Genomic DNA, 23,129 nt, shown 5'->3' with positions numbered 1-23,129 from the left:
CTTAACCACTGCGCCACCCGGGAGGCCCATGATCCCAAACTTTTGAACGGTTGTGTGTGTGTGTGTGTGTGTGTGTGTGTGTGTGTGTGTGTGTGTGTGTGTGTGTGTGTGTGTGTGTGTGTGTGTGTGTGTGTGTGTGTGTGTGTGTGTGTGTGTGTGTGTGTGTGTGTGTGTGTGTGTACGTACGTATATATATATATTTTTTAAATGTTTTTTGTTTGTTGTTTTTTCAATGTAGGCTTTTTTGTTGTTGTTGTTTTCAATGTAGGCATGCTGGTTATGTTAGTTGATTTAACATGCTACTTGGCACTGTTGGTAAACTGTGCTTTCAATAATTTTTTTCTTCTGTTTATATATTTTTATATACACTGCTCAAAAAAATAAAGGGAACACTTAAACAACACAATGTAACTCCAAGTCAATCACACTTCTGTGAAATCAAACTGTCCACTTAGGAAGCAACACTGATTGACAATACATTTCACATGCTGTTGTGCAAATGGAATAGACAACAGGTGGAAATTATAGGCAATTAGCAGGACACCCCCAATAAAGGAGTGGTTCTGCAGGTGATAACCACAGACCACTTCTCAGTTCCTATGCTTCCTGGCTGATGTTTTGGTCACTTTTGAATGCTGGCGGTGCTTTCACTCTGGTGGTAGCATGAGACAGAGTCTACAACCCACACAAGTGGCTCAGGTAGTGCAGCTCATCCAGGATGGGACATCAATGCGAGCTGTGGCAAGAAGGTTTGCTGTGTCTGTCAGCGTAGTGTCCAGAGCATGGAGGCGCTACCAGGAGACAGGCCAGTACATCAGGAGACGTGGAGGAGGCCGTAGGAGGACAACAACCCAGCAGCAGGACCGCTACCTCCGCCTTTGTGCGAGGAGGAGCAGGAGGAGCACTGCCAGAGCCCTGCAAAATAACCTCCAGCAGGCCACAAATGTGCATGTGTCTGCTCAAACGGTCAGAAACAGACTCCATGAGGGTGGTATGAGGGCCCGATGTCCACAGGTGGGGGTTGTGCTTACAGCCCAACACCGTGCAGGACGTTTGGCATTTGCCAGAGAACACCAAGATTTGCAAATTCACCACTGGCGCCCTGTGCTCTTCACAGATGAAAGCAGGTTCACACTGAGCACCTGTGACAGACGTGACAGTTTGGAGACGCCGTGGAGAACGTTCTGCTGCCTGCAACATCCTCCAGCATGACCGGTTTGGCAGTGGGTCAGTCATGGTGTGGGGTGGCATTTCTTTGGGGGGTCGCACAGCCCTCCATGTGCTCGCCAGAGGTAGCCTGACTGCCATTAGGTACCGAGATGAGATCCTCAGACCCCTTGTGAGACCATATGCTGGTGCGGTTGGCCCTGGGTTCCTGCTAATGCAAGACAATGCTAGACCTCATGTGGCTGGAGTGTGTCAGCAGTTCCTGCAAGAGGAAGGCATTGATGCTATGGACTGGCCCGCCCGTTCCCCAGACCTGAATCCAATTGATCACATCTGGGACATCATGTCTCGCTCCATCCACCAACGCCACATTGCACCACAGACTGTCCAGGAGTTGGCGGATGCTTTAGTCCAGGTCTGGGAGGAGATCCCTCAAGAGACCATCTGCCACCTCATCAGGAGCATGCCCAGGCGTTGTAGGGAGGTCATACAGGCACGTGGAGGCCACACACACTACTGAGCCTCATTTTGACTTGTTTTAAGGACTCCAAATCCAGACCTCCATGGGTTGATAAATTTGATTTCCATTGATCATTTTTGTGTGATTTTGTTGTCAGCACATTCAACTATGTAAATTACATCAAAGTTGGATCAGCTTGTAGTGTGTTTTCCAAATTTTGAGTGTGACTCAAATCAGCTTGTAGTGTGGTTTTTTATGTGTGTATTTCATTCATTCAGATGTGTTTTTTTAGTGTTCTTTATTTTTGGAGCAGTTTTGTAATATAATGGTCAATATAATGGTCACAATGCTCCACTTGGTAAGAGTTTAGCCTAGCTGCTGGAACTACTATGTTTCCTGGAGAGTATTTAGGAGCTTATAAACTAAAAAATAAACGTCCTCAAGTTTTCAGCAAACTTGGGGGGGGTCAAAATCAAAGTAACAGTCAGTATCTGGTGTGGCCACCAGCTGCATTAAGTAGTGCAGTGCATCTCCTCCTCATGGACTGCACCAGATATGCCAGTTCTTGCTATGAGATGTTACCCCACTCTTCCATCAAGGCATCTGCAAGTTCCCAGACATTTCTGGGGGGAATGGCCCTAGCCCTCACCCTCCGATCCAACACGTCCCAGACATGATCTGGGCTCTTCGCTGGCCATGGCAGAACACTGACATTCCGGTCTTGCAGGAAATCACGCACTGAACGAGCAGTATGGTTGGTGGCATTGTCATGCTGGAGGGTCATGAAGGGTATCACATGAGGGAGGAGGATGTCTTCCCTGTAACGCACAGCGTTGAGATTGCCTGCAATGACAATAAGCTCAGTCCGATGATGCTGTGACACACTGCCCCAGACCATGACGGACCCTCCACCTCCATATCGATCCCGCTCCAGAGTACAGGCCTCAGTGTAACGCTCATTCCTTCGACGATAAACGCGAATACGACCATCACCCCTGATGAGACAAAACCGCGACTCATCAGTGAAGAGCACTTTTTGCCAGTCCTGTCTGGTCCAGCGATGGTGGGTTTGTGCCCATAGGTGACGTTGTTGCCCGTGATGTCTGGTGAGGACCTGCCTTACAACAGGCCTACAAGCCCTCAGTCCAGCCTCTCTCAGCCTATTGTGGACAGTCTGAGCACTGATGGAGGGATTGTGCATTCCTGGTGAAAGTCAGGCAGTTGTTGTTGCCATCCTATACCTGTCCCGCAGTTATGATGTTCCGATGTACCAATCCTGTGCAGGTGTTGTTACACGTGGTCTGCCACTGCGAGGACGATCAGCTGTCCGTCCTGTCTCCCTGTAGCGCTGTCTTAGGCGTCTCACGGTATGGACATTGCAATTTAATGTCCTGGCCACATCTGCAGTCCTCATTTGTTCTATTTTTTCTCTTATGTCAGGTTCAGTCTCCCATTTACATTTACATTTAAAAGGCTTCACTCATTTCCTCTTTTTCCAAAGGATGACTCAACCTCATTTAATAGGGTAGTCTGCTGGGAGTATACTTATTTTTTTTCTTTCTAGTTTGAACTGTAAAGGTTTGAACCAGCCAGTCAAACATAGTAGAGTACTTCATCTTCAACATCTGAAGACACATATTGCTTTTTTACAAGAGACCCACCTGAGGGTTTTACATCACTTTAGATTGCGAAAAGGCTGGGTAGACAAACTTTATCACTCCACTTTTCAAAATAAATCGAGGGGGAGCTGCAATTCTGATACACAAATCAGTGCCCTTTGTTTCTTCCAATGTTATTTCAGATGCCAATGGCAGATATATTTAATACACCATTGATCCTTGCCAATGTTTTTGTACCAAATTGGGATGACAAAAAAAATATGCCTTTGTCTTCACTTTCAGATATGACCTCACACTTATTAATCTTGGCAGGTTGGCTTAATCCTACTTTGGATCATTCCTCCAACAACAATTTTCCATTACAGACCCCTGACTTTTTTTCAATCCAACTAGTAGGGAATATTCATTTTTCCCCCTTGTCCATCACACTTATACCCGCATTGACTACTTCTTCTTGGACAACAGACTTCTTTCCTCTGTACGCTCATACAATTCCATTGTCATATCTGATCACGCCCCTCTGACTTTAGAGCTATTAATTGGTGGTGGGACTGAGCCTTGTGTACCTTGGCATTTTAATACGATTGCTGTCTGAAAGTTGTCAACTTTCTGACTACTCAGATTTATGTTTTTATAGCTACTAATGACACCCCTGACATTTTACATCTGTTCTGTGGGAAACTTAAGGCCTACATTAGAGGTTAAATTTCATACAATAGATTTGAAAGAAAAAAAAAAGGAAAAGAGACTCTTAGACAGTACTTACGTTACCTCACCATCCCCAAATGTGTACAGGGATTGACTCTCTTTAGCTGAATTCAATACCTTGTCAACAGGCCAAATTGAGGAACTGCTGCTTAAGTTGTGACATTCTCATTGTGAGTATGCTGAAAAGGCAAGTAAGTTGCTTTCTCATCAACTTCGCCAGTCTTCCTCTGCTCAACAAATGTCTCAAATTCAAACACCTACAGGTGCAACAATGGATCCCCAGCTAATAAATAACCAGTTTAAGGACTTCTATGCCTCTTTATACACTTCAGAACAGTCTGCTGACCCCTCTGCTCTTGATACATTTTTTTAATAGTCTAACTGTCCCAACAATTGATTCAGTCTTCAAGCTTCAATTAGAGGAACCTATCACCATGGAAGAGATTTCAGAGACGACACGTGCAATGTAAGGTGGTAAATGTCCTGGGCCAGATGGGTACCCAATAGACTTTTATAAGAAGTTACTATACACTTGCATCTGTCAGAACGAATAACACCCACTCAGACTGTTTCCCTCTCCAGAGGCACTAGACAGGGGTGTCCAATGTCTCCCTTGCTTTTTGCCATCACCATCGAGCCCCTCGCAATTGCATTTAGATCCAACCCACATAAAACAGGAGTGTTCAGAGGCGACATCAAACAAAGGGTCTCACTTTATGCTGATGACTTGCTTAGTCAAAACAATCAGACAAAAAATCCAAATTGTATCCGTAAAGTTCATAGAAACATGTCAAACAATGTTTATATTCAAACCTCAGGTTGTTTTTTAGCCTAAATTATCTATAATATTTAAACCGGACAATAACATTGTCAATATAAAAGGTAAACAAGAAATGCACATGCGCCTGAAAAAGCTCTGCGACACGTTAGGGTCCACTCGTTCTGACTGGTCTTACTCCCTCATTTATAAGAATACAAGGCTGAAACGATTTCTAAAGACTGTTGACATCTAGTGGAAGGCATAGGAACTGCAAATGGAGTCCTAAGTCAATGGATACTGTAATGGCATTGAATAGAAAACAACAAAACCAACAAAAAAAACTACTTCCTGAATGGATTTTTCTCAGGTTTTCACCTGCTAAATCAGTTCTGTTATACTCACAGACACTATTTTAACAGTTTTGGAAACTAGAGTGTTTAGAGTGTTTTCTATCCAAGTCTACCAGTTATATGCATATCATATCTTCTGGGCCCGAGTAGCAGGCCGTTGAATTTGGGCATGCTTTTCATCCAAAATTCAGAATGCTGCCCCCTACCCTAGAGAGGTTAATGCATTTGGCCTAGTCGCTGGTTACAAGTTAAATCTGAATAAGAGCGAGCTTTTACTTTTAAATGCGGCAGCTTGTAACTACCCATTACACACATTGCCTTTCAGAGTAGTTCTCAACAATTATACATACTTGGGGGTACATGTCACGAACAAATCTGATCATCTTTAAGGCTAATTTTACTCTGGTGGAGAAAGATTTTGAACCATGGTCACTACTCCCCCTATCATTAGCTGGTCTACCTCTTTCAATGCATACCTATTTTTATTCCAGAATATTTTTTCTGCAAACTAGATGGGATAATCTCACACTTCATCTGTAATAATAAAAATCCAAGGATCCGCTAGGTGTTCCTGCAAAGGCCTAACTAAACTCTTAGGGGGCATGGCCCTACCTAATTTCCAGTTCTATTATTGGGCTGCCAACGTCCATGTAATTCAGTTTGCAAACCTATTCATTAAGGGCCCCTCTACTCAGAAATCACGTTTTCCATCCAACGCTAGTAGATGGAGCCTTCTCCATGTGGTTCAGCCTTGGCATCAAATCATTCAATGATTTGTATATTGACGGCACGTTTGCATCGTTCCAACAAATCTCAGCTAAATTCCACCTTCTGAAAAATTATTTCTTTAGATATCTACAAGTGAGCACCTTTGTTCGTGACATGACCACTCAATTCCCCACTCTTTCTGTGGGCCCTCCCACTGATGCATTTTTCACATCATCTCCAACAGTAAAAGGCATTATTTCTTATAGCTATGATGAAATTATCTCTCTTCATAATCCTTCATTCGCAGCTATTAAAACTTTATGGGAACAGGATCTAGGTGATGAGTTTACTGATGACACATGGGAAGATATTCTGTACCGTGTCCACTCCTCTTCTATTTGTGCCAAACGGGGTTTGATCCAATGCAAAATGTTACACCGCACTCACTGGACTAAATGCAGGCTTTCTAAGATCTATCCTGGTGTCCACCCTGTTTGCGACAGGTGTTGGCAAGCTGCTGCTTCATTAATACATGTTTTGGTCCTGCTCTGGTCCTAGCTTTTGTGAGTTGGTTGGCAGGAAGGTTGATTTTACTTATATGGAATATGCCCTCTCCTCCCTCTCATTTTGTGTGGATTAAAGATATCTTACACTTCAGTAAATTGGAGAAGATAAAATTTACCCTACGGGATTCTTCTGACAAATTCTACTGAATGTGGCAACCTTTCTTTACCTATGTAGAGACACTGCAATTTCCCTCTACTCTATAGTAAACTGCCTACCTAAGAGTTATTTAATTGATCTACCTTTGTGAGTGTTTAATATTAGCCTGTATTATTATTATTATTTTTCTATCTCTGCAGAGGACGGACCCTCAGCTCCTGGCCCAGTTCTACTATGCTGATGAGGAGCTTAACCAAGTGGCCACAGAACTGGACAGCCTGGATGGCAGGAAAGACCCTCAGAGGTGTACTCTGCTGGTCAACCAGTTCAGATCCTGTCAGGTAAGAATCAAAAGGAACTGACACTGGTTGATTTGAATACCCTCGGATTAGGGCCACAATTCTATAGCAAGTCTTTTATAGTTTAGTTTCGCTATGTTTCTAATTTCTTTGACTTCAAACTCCATCAATTAATACAAATCCATCAGACATTTTATGAGGTAATTCTATAAACCCTTTTTGACAGCGAGCACTTAAATAATCCACCATGCCAAGCAAAGTGAGTGATAGTTCAAGTATTGATGTTTCCAGCAGATTCTGTTAAAGCGACATGCTTTTGAGTTAAGAGGATCATTATTTTTTACTCCTAAGTGGAGTTTGAACTGCAAAATGGCTGATATTGGTTGGCTAATATGGTAGCGGTTAAATGATTGGATGGGCCCTTAAATCAAGCCAGCTCACAGTGACAAGGTGAGATAAGGAGTCACTCGGGGTGGAAGCAGTTGATTCTCATGTCACATTTTGTTGTTGTTTTGATAGCCTTTATCAGGTTGTGAGTAGGTTGTGTTGCTGTTATCTAGGTCAGGACTGAAGCCTTGTATGAGTGACTTCTTTGGAAGGCTTTTATCTAGAGATAGGGTATCATGACACCTGGTTTGATGTTTTCAGGCAAGTATTGTTGTTGTATGACTTGATATGTTAATGTTATGTAGATCCACTATAGGATATTAACCTGCTTGACAGGAGCTTAAGCTTATCTGCCTCACAAACGTACTGTATTTGTCTCTGTCTGAGACCTGTCACATGACCGATAGTAGGCCATTGTGTCGTTTTGGAGTCGGTGGACTTTGACATTTATATACCATTCATCCTCCATATATGCGGTGAGGGTTAGGTGATGCGTGTGGGGTCGGGACTGTGTGAGTTGAAGGCTGCCATGCTGCTGCCTGCTGGTGTGATGTTCAGGGGGCAGACTGAGAGATCGTTAGCAGGCCCACCACCATAAATGAGCCTAGTGCACCCAGGGCCCTGAGGGGGGGAAGCTCCTAATAAGGTCACTGCTTGAACCCCAACTGCTTTTCCTCTCTCCTATTTTTCTCTCTCTCCATCGCTCCCACCCACCTCCTCGCTCCCTTTCTCCATTCCATGCTTTCATTGTCCCTCCTCTCTTTTTCCTTCGCTCGCTTCATTGTCACCTTAAAGATGCACTATGCAGAAATCGCTAGCAATCGCTCGCAATAGTTTGCCTAATTTCACGTAGAACAGATATCTACAGATATCTAGATCAGATATCGCTTCTTAGACTTAGTTTCAATGAGTGACAGATCTATAACACACACTTCTATTTGGTCGGGTCACCCAAATAGTTTCCTATTGCAGCTTTAAATTGACCACGCCCTGCTGTGGTCGGTATGTTAGTTTTGCATTGTGATGTGCTTCGTAAACTGAAAGAAAGGCTTTTAGCTGACTGACTGCAGGACATGTTCAGCAACTGAGAATTATAATTCCTGGTTTGGCTCTTTCCATATCTCCCCTAAAGGAAAATAACAATGCTTCAGGGAGCTGCGCTGCCTCTTGTTCTCTCAGTCAGTGTTTTGCTTACACACTCAGTTATGGGAAACATGACTTTTAATATATTTGGTATACTTTTAAATCCCATGATTAGAAAATTATTTTGGTGTAGGCTATCTTGTGAAGACAAAACACAATGTTACCAGCAAGCTTTCATAATACCCTGTATACCTGAGACGTCCAGAATGGAAGGCAAATGGTCTGAGCAAAGCAAAACCTAGAGGGTAGGAGGGTAGAGAGTGCAAGCTCTCTATTCTGCAGCTACTCTAGGTATCATCCCAATGTCATGTTCTGTGATGAGGGCTGATAGTGGTCAAGATTAGCCCTTGCTGTAGTGTACCACACATGGCCAAGACATACGTAGTACTGCACTGCAATAAAGAGTCGGTGGTTAAGCTTTTAATCTTTCTCCTTGAGGGCAGCAGAGACTCACTGATGTTCCTGACCAGATTACAGCAGCACACAGAGAGAGAGAGAGAGAGAGAGAGAGAGAGAGAGAGAGAGAGAGAGAGAGAGAGAGAGAGAGAGAGAGAGAGAGAGAGAGAGAGAGAGAGAGAGAGAGAGAGAGAGAGAGAGAGAGAGAGAGAGAGAGAGAGAGAGAGAGAGAGAGAGAGAGAGAGAGAGAGAGAGAGAGAGAGAGAGAGAGAGAGAGAGAGAGAGAGAGAGTCTAGGCGTGAAAGGCTCATTGTAAACTCATTGTTATAACTGTTGTACATGCCAGCACTACACAAGCTGTTGATTAGCTCTCGCTGTGTGTGTGCACCGCTGCAATTATGGGATTTAGTTTAGTGTTTTTTATTGAGGGGGAATTAAGATGCGACTGAGGGCTATAATGGGCTGTTCTGGGCATGGGCCTGTAATTGTTTTCAGCCTGTTTCCTGTTTAAAGGGATTCTCCGGCACAGTTGGATACCTTTTTAGCCAGTAGTTTTGAAGTAGCGCTCATGAGCCAAAAGTGGTCCCTGAAAATGGCATACTACGTCACGTACAGTATGTGCATCACGTCACCGCGATCCATGTTTAATCAAACAAACGTAACACGAATACACACAAAACACTACAAAACAATAAACGTAACGAAAACCGAAACAGCCTATACTTGTTTCAACTAACACAGCGACAGGAACAAAGACACTAAGGACAATCACCCACACCAAACTCAAAGAATATGGCTGCCTAAATATGGTTCCCAATCAGAGACAACGATAAACACCTGCCTCTGATTGAGAACCACTTCAGACAGCCATAGACTTATCTAGAACACCCCACTAGCTACAATCCCCCATATATACACACCACATACAAAAACCCATGCCACACCCTGGCCTGACCAAATAAATAAAGATAAACACAAAATACTTCGACCATGGCGTGACAGAACCCCCCTAAGGTGCGGACTCCCGAACGCACCTCAAAACAAATAGGGAGGGTCCGGGTGGGCGTCTGTCCATGGTGGCAGCTCCGGCGCGGGACGTGGACCCCACTCAATTAATGTCTTAGTCCCCTCTCCTCGCGTCCCTGGATAGTCCACCCTCGCCGCCGACCATGGCCTAGTAGTCCTCACCCAGAAACCCACTGGACTGAGGAGCAGATCGGGACTGAGGCAGCTCGGGACTGTGGGGAAGCTCAGGAGTGAGAGGAAGAGAGGAAGCTCAGGAGTGAGAGGAAGCTCAGGCATGTAGCTAAATCTACCAGATCCTGGCTGGCTGGTGGTTTCGGCAGATCCTGGCTGACTGGCAGATCCCGGCTGACTGGCAGATCCTGGCTGACTGGCGGATCTGGCGGATCCTGGCTGACTGGCAGATCCTGGCAGACTGGCAGATCTGGCAGATCCCGGCTGACTGGTGGATCTGGAAGAGTCCGGTTGACTAGCGGATCTGGAAGAGTCCGGTTGACTAGCGGATCTGGAAGAGTCCGGTTGACTAGCGGATCTGGAAGAGTCTGGTTGACTAGCGGATCTGGAAGAGTCTGGTTGACTAGCGGATCTGGAAGAGTCTGGTTGACTAGCGGATCTGGAAGAGTCTGGTTGACTGGCAGATCTGGAAGAGTCTGGTTGACTGGCAGATCTGGAAGAGTCTGGCTGACTGGCAGATCTGGAAGAGTCTGGCTGACTGGCAGATCTGGAAGAGTCTGGCTGACTGGCAGATCTGGAAGAGTCTGGCTGACTGGCAGATCTGGAAGGGTCTGGCTGACTGGCGGATCTGGAAGAGTCTGGCTGACTGGCGGATCTGGAAGAGTCTGGCTGACTGGCGGATCCTGGCAGACTGAAAGATCTGGCTGCTCCATGCTGACTGGCGGCTCTGGCTGCTCCACGCTGACTGGCGGCTCTGGCTGCTCCATGTAGGCTGACAGCTCTGGCGGCTTCTTACAGACTGGCAGCTCTGGCTGCTTCATGCAGACTGACAGCTCTGACTGCTCCATGCAGACTGACAGCTGACTGCTCCATGCGGACTGACAGCTCTGGCTGCTTCATGCAAACTGACAGCTCTGGCTGCTCCATGCAGACTGACATCTCTGGCTGCTCCATGCAGACTGACAGCTCTGGCTGCTCCATGCAGACTGACAGCTCTGGCTGCTCCATGCAGACTGACAGCTCTGGCTGCTTCATGCAGACTGGCAGCTCTGGCTGCTTCATGCAGACTGGCAGCTCTGGCTGCGCTGAACGGGCGGGAGACTCCGGCAGCGCTGTATCGGAGGAAGGCTCTGGCTGCGCTGAACAGGCGGGAGACTCCGGCAGCGCTGGAGATGAGGAAAGCTCTAACAGCGCTAGATAGGCGGGAGACTCCGGCAGCGCAGGAGAGGAGAAAGGCTCCGACAGCGCTGGAGAGGCGAGGCGCACTGTAGGCCTGATGCGTGGTGCTGGTACTGGTGGTACTGGACCGAGGACACGCACAGGAAGCCTGGTGCGGGGAGCTGCTACCGGAGGGCTGGGGTGTGGAGGTGGTACTGGATAGACCGGACCGTGCAGGCGCACTGGAGCTCTTGAGCACCGAGCCTGCCCAACCTTACCTGGCTCGATGCCCACTCTAGCCCGGCCGATCCGAGGAGCTGGAATATACCTCACCGGGCTATGCACCCGCACTGGGGACACCGTGCGCACCACTGCATAACACGGTGCCTGCCCGGTCTCTCTAGCCCCCCGGTAAGCACAGGGAGTTTGCGCAGGTCTCCTACCTGGCGTAGCCATACTCCCTGTGAGCCCCCCCCCCAATAATTTTTTGGGGCTGACTCCCTGGCTTCAATCCGCTCTGCCGTGCTAGCTCCTCATAATGCCGCCTCTCTGCTTTTGCTGCCTCCAGCTCGGCTTTGGGGCGACAATAATCTCCAGGCTGATCCCAGGGTCCTTTATCGTCCAGTTCCTCCTCCCATGTCCATATCTCCAGGTGGTGCAACCTCTCCCACTGTGGCCTGACCAAATAAATAAAGATAAACACAAAATACTTCGACCAGGGCGTGACATCCAGCCCAAAGTGGGAAGTTTAAAAAATAATTACTAGTCGCCAAAGGTCCGGAACATGTCTTCAAGACACTACATGTAGGGGGTGATATTTAGTTAGTGGATTTACAGGGGTAGTTTGTAACATTATTAGAAAATATGTGTTTTTTTGCTCTGTTTCCAGTCATTCACCCAACAGAAAAATATATATTGACTGTATATATATTGACTTTTCATTCAGTACATTTATTCACAAATGTATTCAATCTCTTTTCCTGTCACTCTCCATGTGTCTGCAGGACAACGTGTTGAACATTATCAACCAGATCATGGATGAATGTATCCCTGATGACCGAGCCAACAGAGACTTCTGTGTCAAGTTCCCAGAGGAGATTCGCCATGACAACCTGGCAGGACAGCTGTGGTTTGGGGCTGAGGTACTGTACTATACTGTATGCCCTCCAGTATCATCTCACATCACAATAACTATAGGCACTCTTAAAGAAGTCATGCCCGTTTACTGTCTTTTTCCGATCTGTTTTTTTCCTATCACTATGTAAAGGGGTATCGTTATATAGCCTAACTCATTATTCCTTGTGTTAATCAGTTGCACATAGACAACAAGTCTTAATTCACTTATAATTCACTGTATCACAATTCCAGTGGGTCAGAAGTTTACATACACTAAGTTGACTGTGCCTTTAAACAGCTTGGGTAATTCCAGATTGTCATGGCTTTAGAAGCTTCTTTTATTTTATTTATTTTACCTTTATTTAACCAGGCAAGTCAGTTAAGAACAAATTCGTATTTTCAATGACGGCCTAGGAACAGTGGGTTAACTGCCTGTTCAGGGGCAGAACAACAGAACGACCTTGTCAGCTCGGGGGTTTGAACTCTCAACCTTCCGGTTACTAGTCCAACGCTCTAACCACTAGGCTACCCTGCCGCCCCAGACTGCCGATAGACTCAGGAAGGAGACATGTTTTGTCTCTTAGAGATGAACGTACTTTGATGCGAAAAGTGCAAATCAATCCCAGAACAACAGCAAATGTGTCACTTTCTGACCTTAGTTCCTTTGTTTTGTCTTTGTTTTAGTATGGTCAGGGCATGAGTTGGGGTGGGCAGTCTAGGTTCTTTTTTCTATGATTTGGGATTTCTGTGTTTGGCCTGGTATGGTTCTCAATCAGAGGCAGCTGTCAATCGTTGTCCCTGATTGAGAACCATACATAGGTAGCCTGTTTTCACCCTTGAGTTGTGGGTGATCGTTTTCTGTTGAGTATTGGTATCAGCACCAGACAGAACTGTTTCGGTTTCGTTCGTTCACTTTATTGTTTTTGTTCAGTGTTCATTTACTTTATTAAAAAGATGGACACTTACATGCTGCGCATTGGTCCTCACCTTCTTCCACCAACAACGGCCGTGACAGAATCACCCACCAACCAAGGACCAAGCAGCGTGGTATCGGGTAGTAGCGAGATCTGGACTATGTGACAACTTGGGACGAAATAGAAAGGTGGTCGGTCGACCCAGGGAGAGTGCCGGAGCCCGCCTGAGATTCTCTGGAACAGTGCGAGGAGGGATACCAGCGAATGGAGTTGGCACGGCTATTAAGGAAGCCCGAGAGGCAGCCCTAAAAATGTCTTGGGGGGGGGCACACGGGGAGTGTGGCTAAGTCAGGTAGGAGACCTGAGCCAACTCCCCGTGCTTACCGTGGAGAGAGGTGGACCGGGCAGGCACCGTGTTATGCCGTGAGGCGCACGGTGTCCCCGGTGCGCAGGCATAGCCTTCCAGAGTCTCCCGCCTGTCCGGTGCTGCCGGAATCTCCCGTCCATTCGGGACCCGTTGCTAGGGTCCCCAGTCCGAGGTCGGCGGTGAGAGTCACCGCCCTAAAGAGGCCACGGAGGCGGGTTAAGAGGCGGACAAAGACTATGGTGGAGTGGGGTCCACGTCCCGCGCCAGAGCCGCCACCACGGACAGACGCCACCCAGACCCTCCCCTATAGGTTCAGGTTTTGCAGCCGGAGTCCGCACCTTTTGGGGGGGGGGTACTGTCACGTTCTGACCTTAGTTCCTTTGTTTTGTCTTTGTTTTAGTATGGTCAGGGCGTGAGTTGGGGTGGGCAGTCTATGTTCTTTTTTCTATGATTTGGGATTTCTGTGTTTGGCCTGGTATGGTTCTCAATCAGAGGCAGCTGTCAATCATTGTCCCTGATTGAGAACCATACTTAAGAAGCCTGTTTTCACCCTTGACTTGTGGGTGATTTTTTTCTGTTGAGTGTTGGTATCTGCACCAGAGAGAACCGGGTTCTCTTTATTGTTTTTGTTCAGTGTTCATTTACTTTATTAAAAAGATGGACACTTACCACGCTGCGCATTGGTCCTCACCTTCTTCCACCAACAACGGCCGTGACAAAATAACCCTGTGAAGATGCTTGAGGAAACGGGAACAAAAGTATCTATATCCACAGTAAAACAAGTTCTATATCGACATAACCTGAAAGGCCGCTCGGCAAGGAAGAAGCCACTGCTCCAAAACTGCCATAAAAAAGCCTGACTACGGTTTGCAACTGCACATGGGGACAAAGATCGTACTTTTTGGAGAAGTGTCCTCTGGTCTGATGAAACAAAAATAGAACTGTTTGGCCATAATGACCATCGTTATGTTTGGAGGGAAGCACGGGGGTGGCAGCATCATGTTGTGGGGGTGCTTTGCTGCAGGAGGGACTGGTGCACTTCACATAATAGATGGCGGGAAAATTATGTGGATATATTGAAGCAAACATCTCAAGACATCAGTCAGGAAGTTAAACTTGGTCGCCAATGGGTCTTCCAAATGAACAATGACCCCAATCATACTTCCAAAGTTGACTTAAGGACAACAAAGTCAAGAGGGCTTAAGGACAACAAAGTCAAGGTAGTGGAGTGGCCATCACAAAGCCCTGACCTCAACCCTAAAGAAAATTTGTGGGCAGAACTGAAAAAGCGTGTGCGAGCAAGGAGGCCTACAAAACTGACTCAGTTACACTAGCTCTGTCAGGAGGAATGGGCCAAAATTCACCCAACTTATTGTGGGAAGCTTGTGGAAGGCTACCTGAAACGTTTGACCCAAGTTAAACAATTCAAAGGCAATGCTACCAAATACTAATTGAGTGTTTGTAAACTTCTGACCCACTGGGAATGTGATGAAAGCAATAAAAGTTTAAATAAATCCTTCACTCTACTATTATTCTGACATTTCACATTCTTAAAATAAAGTGGTGATCCTAACTGACCTAAGTGTAACAGTTGTCTTCGGTGGAAGGGGAGGAGGACCAAAGCGCAGCGTCGTATGTGTTCATGATATACACTGCTCAAAAAAATAAAGGGAACACTTAAACAACACAATGTAACTCCAAGTCAATCACACTTCTGTGAAATCAAACTGTCCAGTTAGGGAGCAACACTGATTGACAATACATTTCACATGCTGTTGTGCAAATGGAATAGACAACAGGTGGAAATTATAGGCAATTAGCAAGACACCCCCAATAAAGGAGTGGTTCTGCAGGTGGTGACCAAAGACCACTTCTCAGTTCCTATGCTTCCTGGCTGATGTTTTGGTCACTTTTGAATGCTGGTGGTGCTTTTACTCTAGTGGTAGCATGAGACGGAGTCTACAACCCACACAAGTAGCTCAGGTAGTGCAGCTCATCCAGGATGGGACATCAATGCGAGCTGTGGCAAGAAGGTTTGCTGTGTCTGTCAGCGTAGTGTCCAGAGCATGGAGGCGCTACCAGGAGACAGGCCAGTACATCAGGAGACATGGAGGAGGCCGTAGGAGGGCAACAACCCAGCAGCAGGACCGCTACCTCCGTCTTTGTGTGAGGAGGAGCAGGAGGAGCACTGCCAGAGCCCTGCAAAATGACCTCCAGCAGGCCACAAATGTGCATGTGTCTGCTCAAAAGGTCAGAAACAGACTCCATGAGGGTGGTATGAGGGCCCGACGTCCACAGGTGGGGGTTGTGCTTACAGCCCAACACTGTGCAAGACGTTTGGCATTTGCCAGAGAACACCAAGATTGGCAAATTCGCCACTGGCGCCCTGTGCTCTTCACAGTTGAAAGCAGGTTCACACTGAGCACGTGACAGACGTGACAGAGTCTGGAGACGCTGCGGAGAACATTCTGCTGCCTGCAACATCCTCCAGCATGACCGGTTTGGCGGTGGGTCAGTCATGGTGTGGGGTGTCATTTCTTTGGGGGGCCGCACAGCCCTCCATGTGCTCGCCAGAGGTAGCCTGACTGCCATTAGGTACCGAGATGAGATCCTCAGACCCCTTGTGAGACCATATGCTGGTGCGGTTGGCCCTGGGTTCCTGCTAATGCAAGACAATGCTAGACCTCATGTGGCTGGAGTGTGTCAGCAGTTCCTGCAAGAGGAAGGCATTGATGCTATGGACTGGCCCGCCCGTTCCCCAGACCTGAATCCAATTGATCACATCTGGGACATCATGTCTCGCTCCATCCACCAACGCCACGTTGCACCACAGACTGTCCAGGAGTTGGCGGATGCTTTAGTCCAGGTCTGGGAGGAGATCCCTCAGGAGACCATCCGCCACCTCATCAGGAGCATGCCCAGGCATTGTAGGGAGGTCATACAGGCACGTGGAGGCCACACACACTCCTGAGCCTCTTTTTGACTTGTTTTAAGGACATTACATCAAAGTTGGATCAGCCTGTAGTGTGGTTTTCCACTTTAATTTTGAGTGTGACTCCAAATCCAGACCTCCATGGGTTGATAAATTTGATTTCCATTGATCATTTTTGTGTGATTTTGTTGTCAGCACATTCAACTATGTAAAGAAAAAAGTATTTAATAAGAATATTTCATTCATTCAGATCTAGGATGTGTTATTTTAGTGTTCCCTTTATTTTTTTGAGCAGTGTATTTTAATGAAATATCACTGTACACAGAAAAGAAAAGGAACAAGAGAAATAAATGAAAACCGACACAGTCCTGTGTGGAACAAACACTGACACTGAAAAATAATCACCCACAAAACACAGGTGGGAAAAGGCTACCTAAGTATGATTCTCAATCAGAGACAACGAACGACACCTGCCTCTGATTGAGAACCATACCAGGCCAAACACATAAACACAACATAGAAAAAAGAACATAGACTACCCACCCCAACTCACACCCTGACCAAACTAAAACAAAGACATAACAAAGGAACTAAGGTCAGAACGTGACACTAAGACAGGGAATTTTTACTTGGATTAAATGTATTTGGCTAAGGTGTATGTAAACTTCCGACTTCAACTGTACATCAGCAGCAAAATGCCCCTCTCTGAGTGGGGCTATGGCTGCCTCGGCACACTTCAAAAAGACACAAGGTGACAGTGAGAGTCCGAAAGGGAGTCCCAGAAAAGCGAATCTGAGAAATTTCTTGTGAGGAGGGTATATTGAGATGTGAAAGTAAGCGTCCTTCTGGTCGACGAATACGAACCAATCGCCTGGTCGCACAGAACGTAGCAGAGCAGTGTGTGTCAACATTCTGAACATGTACTTTCTCATGTGCCTGTTCAGAACACGTAGATCTAGGATCGGGCGTATGCCGCCCCCCTTTTTTGGAACCTGGAAATATCTTGAGTAAAAACCGCAGTGGCTTTGCTCGGGAGGAACAATTCTTATTGCCCTTTTCCCTATTAGCGATGTGATTTCCTCCCGGAGTACACATGCTGATTCCTGAGTGTATATGATTCCATTGAATTGAGGCGGGGTGACAGCGAATTCTAGTCTGTATTCCCTGTCTATCGTGCCCTGTACCCAGTTTGACACTGCTCATGCCAACCAGTTCTCTCTCCACTCCAAGAGAGGGCTGACCGGGCTTCCCCCCACGTTCAGCCAATCATGGCTGGCGTAGTGTAATAAAGGCTTCAGACGAATACGCTGGAGAAGTATCCCATAAGTGAAATAGAGAAATGAATACTTGAAAGAGAACTGTTAAATAACACAAGTCATTCTCTCTCCATCTCTGTGTGTAGTGTCTGGCTGCAGGCTCCATCATCATGAACAGGGAGATCGAGAGTATGGCCATGAGGCCTCTAGCCAAGGACCTGACCCATAGTCTGGAGGAAGTCCGAAACATCACGAGAGACCAGGCCCTCAGAGACCTCAACTTCTACACCGACCGCATGAGGGACGCGCTACGCCACTTCGACAGCCTCTTTGCTGAGTTTGAGCTCAGGTAACTATAGGACATCAACATCTTTAGCTCTTGGACATCATCAACAACAACATATTTGACTGTATTTACGAATTTTGTTTTACACAATTCCCTCTATCTCCTCTTCTGTCAGCTATGTGTCAGCCATGGTGCCTGTGAAGTCTCCCAAAGAATACTATGTTCAGCAGGAGGTGATTGTGCTCTTCTGTGAGACTGTGGATAGGTGAGTTGTATGCAGGGGCAACTGAGGAATAGAGACGAGTGATGTCACAGGAGATGCAGGGTTTAGTACATTTTTTAAATGGTTGGCCAATATTATTTCACATCCTCTCGTCTTTGTTGTTTTTGTCTCAGGGCGCTCAAGCTGGGCTATCTCAGTCAAGACATGATCGATGACTATGAACCCGCTCTGATGTTTACAATCCCCAGACTAGCCATTGTGTGGTAAGTGTTTTCTCCTCTGTCTCCATCTTCCTCTTCTTCCTAGAAGTCTCTGATACTAATAACATGTTGTAATCCCCTGGTCTCTCCCTCAGTGGTCTGGTGGTGTACGGTGAAGGTCCACTCAACCTGGATAGGAAACCAGAGGACATGTCTGAGCTCCTCCGGCCTTTTCGCACTTTACTGAAGAAGATCAGGTACCGTTAAGAGGATACACATAGATTGTCCTCTGTATTTAATCATAGAAAATAGCTCATTCACAACAATCTTTTGAACATCAGTCTCAAGAACCTGGGCAAACAATCTAAAGGTCATGGGCCACTACCATCCTCATTGAGTGATCATTTTAGGCTGGTAAGTATGTTGTTAAGGTTGTGTTATTCCCATAGGGACCTGTTGCAGACCCTGTCAGAGGAGGAGTTGTTGACGCTGGAGCGTAGCCTTTGTATCTCTCAGGACGGGGAGTTCCCCTTGGTCCCTGAGTGCCCACCCACACCCACCCCAACCCCCACCATTGCCCCAGACCTCCCTTCATCCAGCAGCCCCACCAGCGACACTGGTGAGGAGGGGAGTGAGGAGGAGAGAGTGCAGCAACAGGAGGTGCTGTCTCTGTGCATCTCCCACATCCAGGAGGAGGAGGACAGGGAGTGGGAGGAGGTGAAGCGGGCGAGGGAGCAGGGTTCTCTGTGTGAGGAGGTGGAGGAGGCAGACCTGGCCTGCTCCATGCAATATGATGAGGAGGAGATCGAACAGCTCAACATGATGGTGTACCGTGTGGGGGATGAGATGTCCACACTGCTGTCCCCTCCCAGCCAGGGCCAGTCCCCGGCCCACCGCCCCAACAGAGGGGGCTCCAGCGGGGGCTCCAGCACCGAGGCCTCCCCCCTCCGGTTCCTGGTGGGCCGGGGAAGGACAGGTCTCTACCATGAGGAGGAGGACAGAGTCTTCTTCATGGAGGACCTGGACGCAGGAGGGGACATTGTGACCAGCAGCCGTTTGACCTCGCCTTCCAAAGCCCCTCAGCCCTCCTTGCCTCAGCCCCACAGACCTGGCCTCCTGACAGACTCAACCAGGAATGGCTGGTCCACTGATGCTCAGTCAGATCCGTCCCAGCAGCCCCAAAACATGCCCCCACAGTGCCCAAACACCAAGCGACCAGGCCCCACCCCCGGCCTGGAGCCCTTGCCCTACACTAACGGCTGGGAGGTGGGCCTGGAGGGGGGCGAGACTGCTGAAGTCATTGCACACCGTATGGGAGGGATGAAGCTCTCGGCCACGGTCATCTTCAATCCCGGCTCCCCCAGCCTGACTGAGCTGGCTGTGGACAAGCTGCTCCTGCCCCGCCCCCCCCTCTCCTCAGCTACAGAGCCCTGCGGCCCCCTGGTGGCCACCCACTGCCTGCTCAACTCCTGTGTCTGCTGCGGCAGCTGTGAAGACGGCCATGATGACACCCTCACCATGGACAACACAGGGCTGGGGTTGGACAAACACTGCAAGCCCCATCCACCACACAGCTCTGTCATCCAGTCCTCTGCCTGTCGCCTGGCCTCCTCAGGACACAACTTACATAGGAAGGGGGACTCTCCCCCCCAGCTGACGCCCCCCTCCTCCCGCTGCTCCTTAGAGCCTCCTCCAGGGGAGGAGGAAGGGGACCAGCGCTGTGACAAGTGCCTGGTGGTGGTGGCCCCGGGATCTCAGCAGGGCCTGGGCCAGGACAGCAGCCCCAATGGAGTAAGGGGAGCCCCAGAGCCCTGTGTCCACCAGTGGAGGACAGTGAGGAGGCCTCAGGCCAGCGGGGGAAGGGACAGGACGGGAACCAGACAGACAGACGGGGAGTCCAAGGAAGAGAGCAAGAAGAACACTAGGTATGAGCATATGTACTATAGGTGTGTGTTTGGGTGATGTATTATCAGCGCTCCCCTTCAAAGCAGGTAGGCCTCAACAACAGTCATTTACATATCTGTGGAAAGCAAACTTCCTCCATGTCTCTGGCTAATTGAACCAGGATCTTGTCATCCACTTGTTGTTTTATGTTCTAGTTGCTATTTGCACTTGGCTTTATGCTACTTTTGTGCCTATCATAATGTTCACAGATCCCGTTTTATGTTGCCCATATGTTATCGGTTTATTATTTTATTTAATGATTTATTCCCAGTTTTTTCCAGGACTCTCCTCTCAGCTCAGTCTCCAGTAGTGACTGTGAGAGTGTGTCTGTCACCACATGTAGTCTGTCCAGCAGTGCTTACACAGCCAGGTAACCGCTGGCCATATGTGTGTTTCTGTTTCGTACATCCCCATGTTACAGCTTATGTTAGTACTATAACCCTTGCCCATCTCTATTTCACTCACTTTGAGATTGAAATCAACCAAAACCCCTATAGTACGATGCATATTCAAGTGCAGTACACAATATGCTGGTGAACAGTGTTTCTGTGTTTATAACAATGACAATATGACAGTACCTCCTCTCTCCCTCCATCCTCCCTCTCCCTTCACTGGATCTCTCTCCCGTTCTCACTCTCTCTCTTGCACGTGCGCTCCCCCTCTCTCCTCCAGCCCTGTCAGCAGTCTTACCACGAGCTCAGGGACGTCAGAGGATCTGGACCACCATGAGATCCAGCTGGCCCTGCAGGCTGCTAAGATGGCCGCCAGGAACAAGATCCGCTCGCGCTTCCACAGCAGCAGTGACCTCATCCACCGCCTCTTCGTCTGCATATCGGGTATGACACACTCCCTCTCTCTCTGAGGGTATGACTATCTGTCCAAGGATATTACTCTCCAAGGGTATAGCTGTGGTTTGATGGGGTAAATCAGTCTATGTTTCTCATGTTTTTCTTTCTTTTTACTCTGAAAGACAATGAAATCATGCTTTTGTTGCTTAACCAGTATGCACTCCTCTTCACTCCACCCCATAGTGCTTCTCTATTTATTACAAATGATTTGCTGCTAGTCTTACAAGAAGCTAAAATGACTATGTAGGCTGATGACTACACATCAGCACCCACAGCCAGTGAGCTCACTGAGACTCTTCGCAAGGAGTTACAGTCAGTGTCAAAATGGGTAATGAAATAACTGGTCTTAAATACATTCCTCTTAGACCTCAACCTCAGCTGTGGTTTGACATAAAGGGTGTGCCGATTAAAGAAGTTGAAGTCCTAGGAGTAACATTGGATAGTCCGTTATCACGGTCAAGTCATATTGACAAAGTTGCTGTGATGATGGGGAGAGGTAGGTCTGTTTATAAAAATAGTTTCTGTGTTTTTGACACACAGATCAACTAATTGTTCAGGCTCTGATCTTGTCCCATCTTGATGACTGTACGGTAATGTGGTCAGGTGCAGCAGAGAAAGACCTTGTAAAACTGCAGCGGGCTCAAAAGAAAGCAGAACGCCTTGCCCTTAACTGTACACACAGAACCAACAACAACATGCATGATCGTTTTTCATGGTTGACAAATTAACTACTACTATTGACTAGGAAACGTGTGTGTGTTGGAAATGCCTAAACACTTGTATAATCTATTTGCATACACTTCAAACAGACATCCATACTCCACCAGACACTCCACTATGGGTTTCTTCACAGTACCCAAACCAAAAACAGATGGAATGCGTCGCTCAGTTATGTATAGAGCCATGACATCGTGGAATGCCCTGTCACCAGAGGTTACTCAGTTATGTATAGAGCCATGACATCGTGGAATGCTCTGTCACCAGAGGTTACTCAGTTATTTATAGAGCCATGACATTGTGGAATGCTCTGTCACCAGAGGTTACTCAGTTATGTATAGAGCCATGACATCGTGGAATGCTCTGTCACCAGAGGTTACTCAGTTATGTATAGAGCCATGACATCGTGGAATGCTCTGTCACCAGAGGTTACTCAGTTATGTATAGAGCCATGACATCGTGGAATGCTCTGTCACCAGAGGTTACTCAGTTATGTATAGAGCCATGACATCGTGGAATGCTCTGTCACCAGAGGTTACTCAGTTATTTATAGAGCCATGACATCGTGGAATGCTCTGTCACCAGAGGTTACTCAGTTATGTATAGAGCCATGACATTGTGGAATTCTCTGCCACCAGAGGTTACTCAGTTATTTATAGAGCCATGACATCGTGGAATGCTCTGTCACCAGAGGTTACTCAGTTATGTATAGAGCCATGACATCGTGGAATGCTCTGTCACCAGAGGTTACTCAGTTATGTATAGAGCCATGACATTGTGGAATTCTCTGTCACCAGAGGTTACTCAGTTATGTATAGAGCCATGACATTGTGGAATTCTCTGCCACCAGAGGTTACTCAGTTATGTATAGAGCCATGACATTGTGGAATTCTCTGCCACCAGAGGTTACTCAGTTATTTATAGAGCCATGACATCGTGGAATGCTCTGTCACCAGAGGTTACTCAGTTATGTATAGAGCCATGACATCGTGGAATGCTCTGTCACCAGAGGTTACTCAGTTATGTATAGAGCCATGACATTGTGGAATTCTCTGTCACCAGAGGTTACTCAGTTATGTATAGAGCCATGACATTGTGGAATTCTCTGCCACCAGAGGTTACTCAGTTATGTATAGAGCCATGACATTGTGGAATTCTCTGCCACCAGAGGTTACTCAGGCAAAAAGAAAGATAAAAAAACATATTGTATCACATCCTCTCCTCTCTCTATAGATCTAATTGAACTGTATATATGAATAGTGTGTAAATGGTATTTTTGTTGTCCCTTGGTGTCTTTCCAATATATAGTAC

General features: G+C 47.1%; 1 protein-coding gene across 3 annotated transcripts in view; it reads left to right on the top strand.

Annotated features, from left to right (window-relative positions):
- The window catches only part of LOC112256752 (zinc finger, FYVE domain containing 28), a 52,929-nt gene that overhangs the window by 26,496 nt on the left and 3,304 nt on the right, over positions 1–23,129 (top strand). For 2 of the 3 annotated variants that reach the window (XM_024430219.2, XM_024430218.2), the window contains exons 2-10: positions 6,636–6,776; positions 12,020–12,157; positions 17,747–17,949; positions 18,062–18,151; positions 18,283–18,372; positions 18,465–18,566; positions 18,759–20,234; positions 20,525–20,623; positions 20,926–21,089. In XM_024430219.2, coding sequence (XP_024285987.1) covers positions 6,636–6,776; positions 12,020–12,157; positions 17,747–17,949; positions 18,062–18,151; positions 18,283–18,372; positions 18,465–18,566; positions 18,759–20,234; positions 20,525–20,623; positions 20,926–21,089 — 2,503 coding nt within the window. The remainder of the gene's footprint in view (positions 1–6,635; positions 6,777–12,019; positions 12,158–17,746; positions 17,950–18,061; positions 18,152–18,282; positions 18,373–18,464; positions 18,567–18,758; positions 20,235–20,524; positions 20,624–20,925; positions 21,090–23,129) is intronic. The other variant, XM_024430220.2, reaches the window with a different exon arrangement.

The sequence above is a fragment of the Oncorhynchus tshawytscha genome, linkage group LG08, assembly GCF_018296145.1.
Source record: "Oncorhynchus tshawytscha isolate Ot180627B linkage group LG08, Otsh_v2.0, whole genome shotgun sequence".
NCBI classification, from domain to species: Eukaryota; Metazoa; Chordata; class Actinopteri; order Salmoniformes; family Salmonidae; genus Oncorhynchus; species Oncorhynchus tshawytscha.
This window is presented reverse-complemented; position numbering and strand designations above follow the sequence as displayed.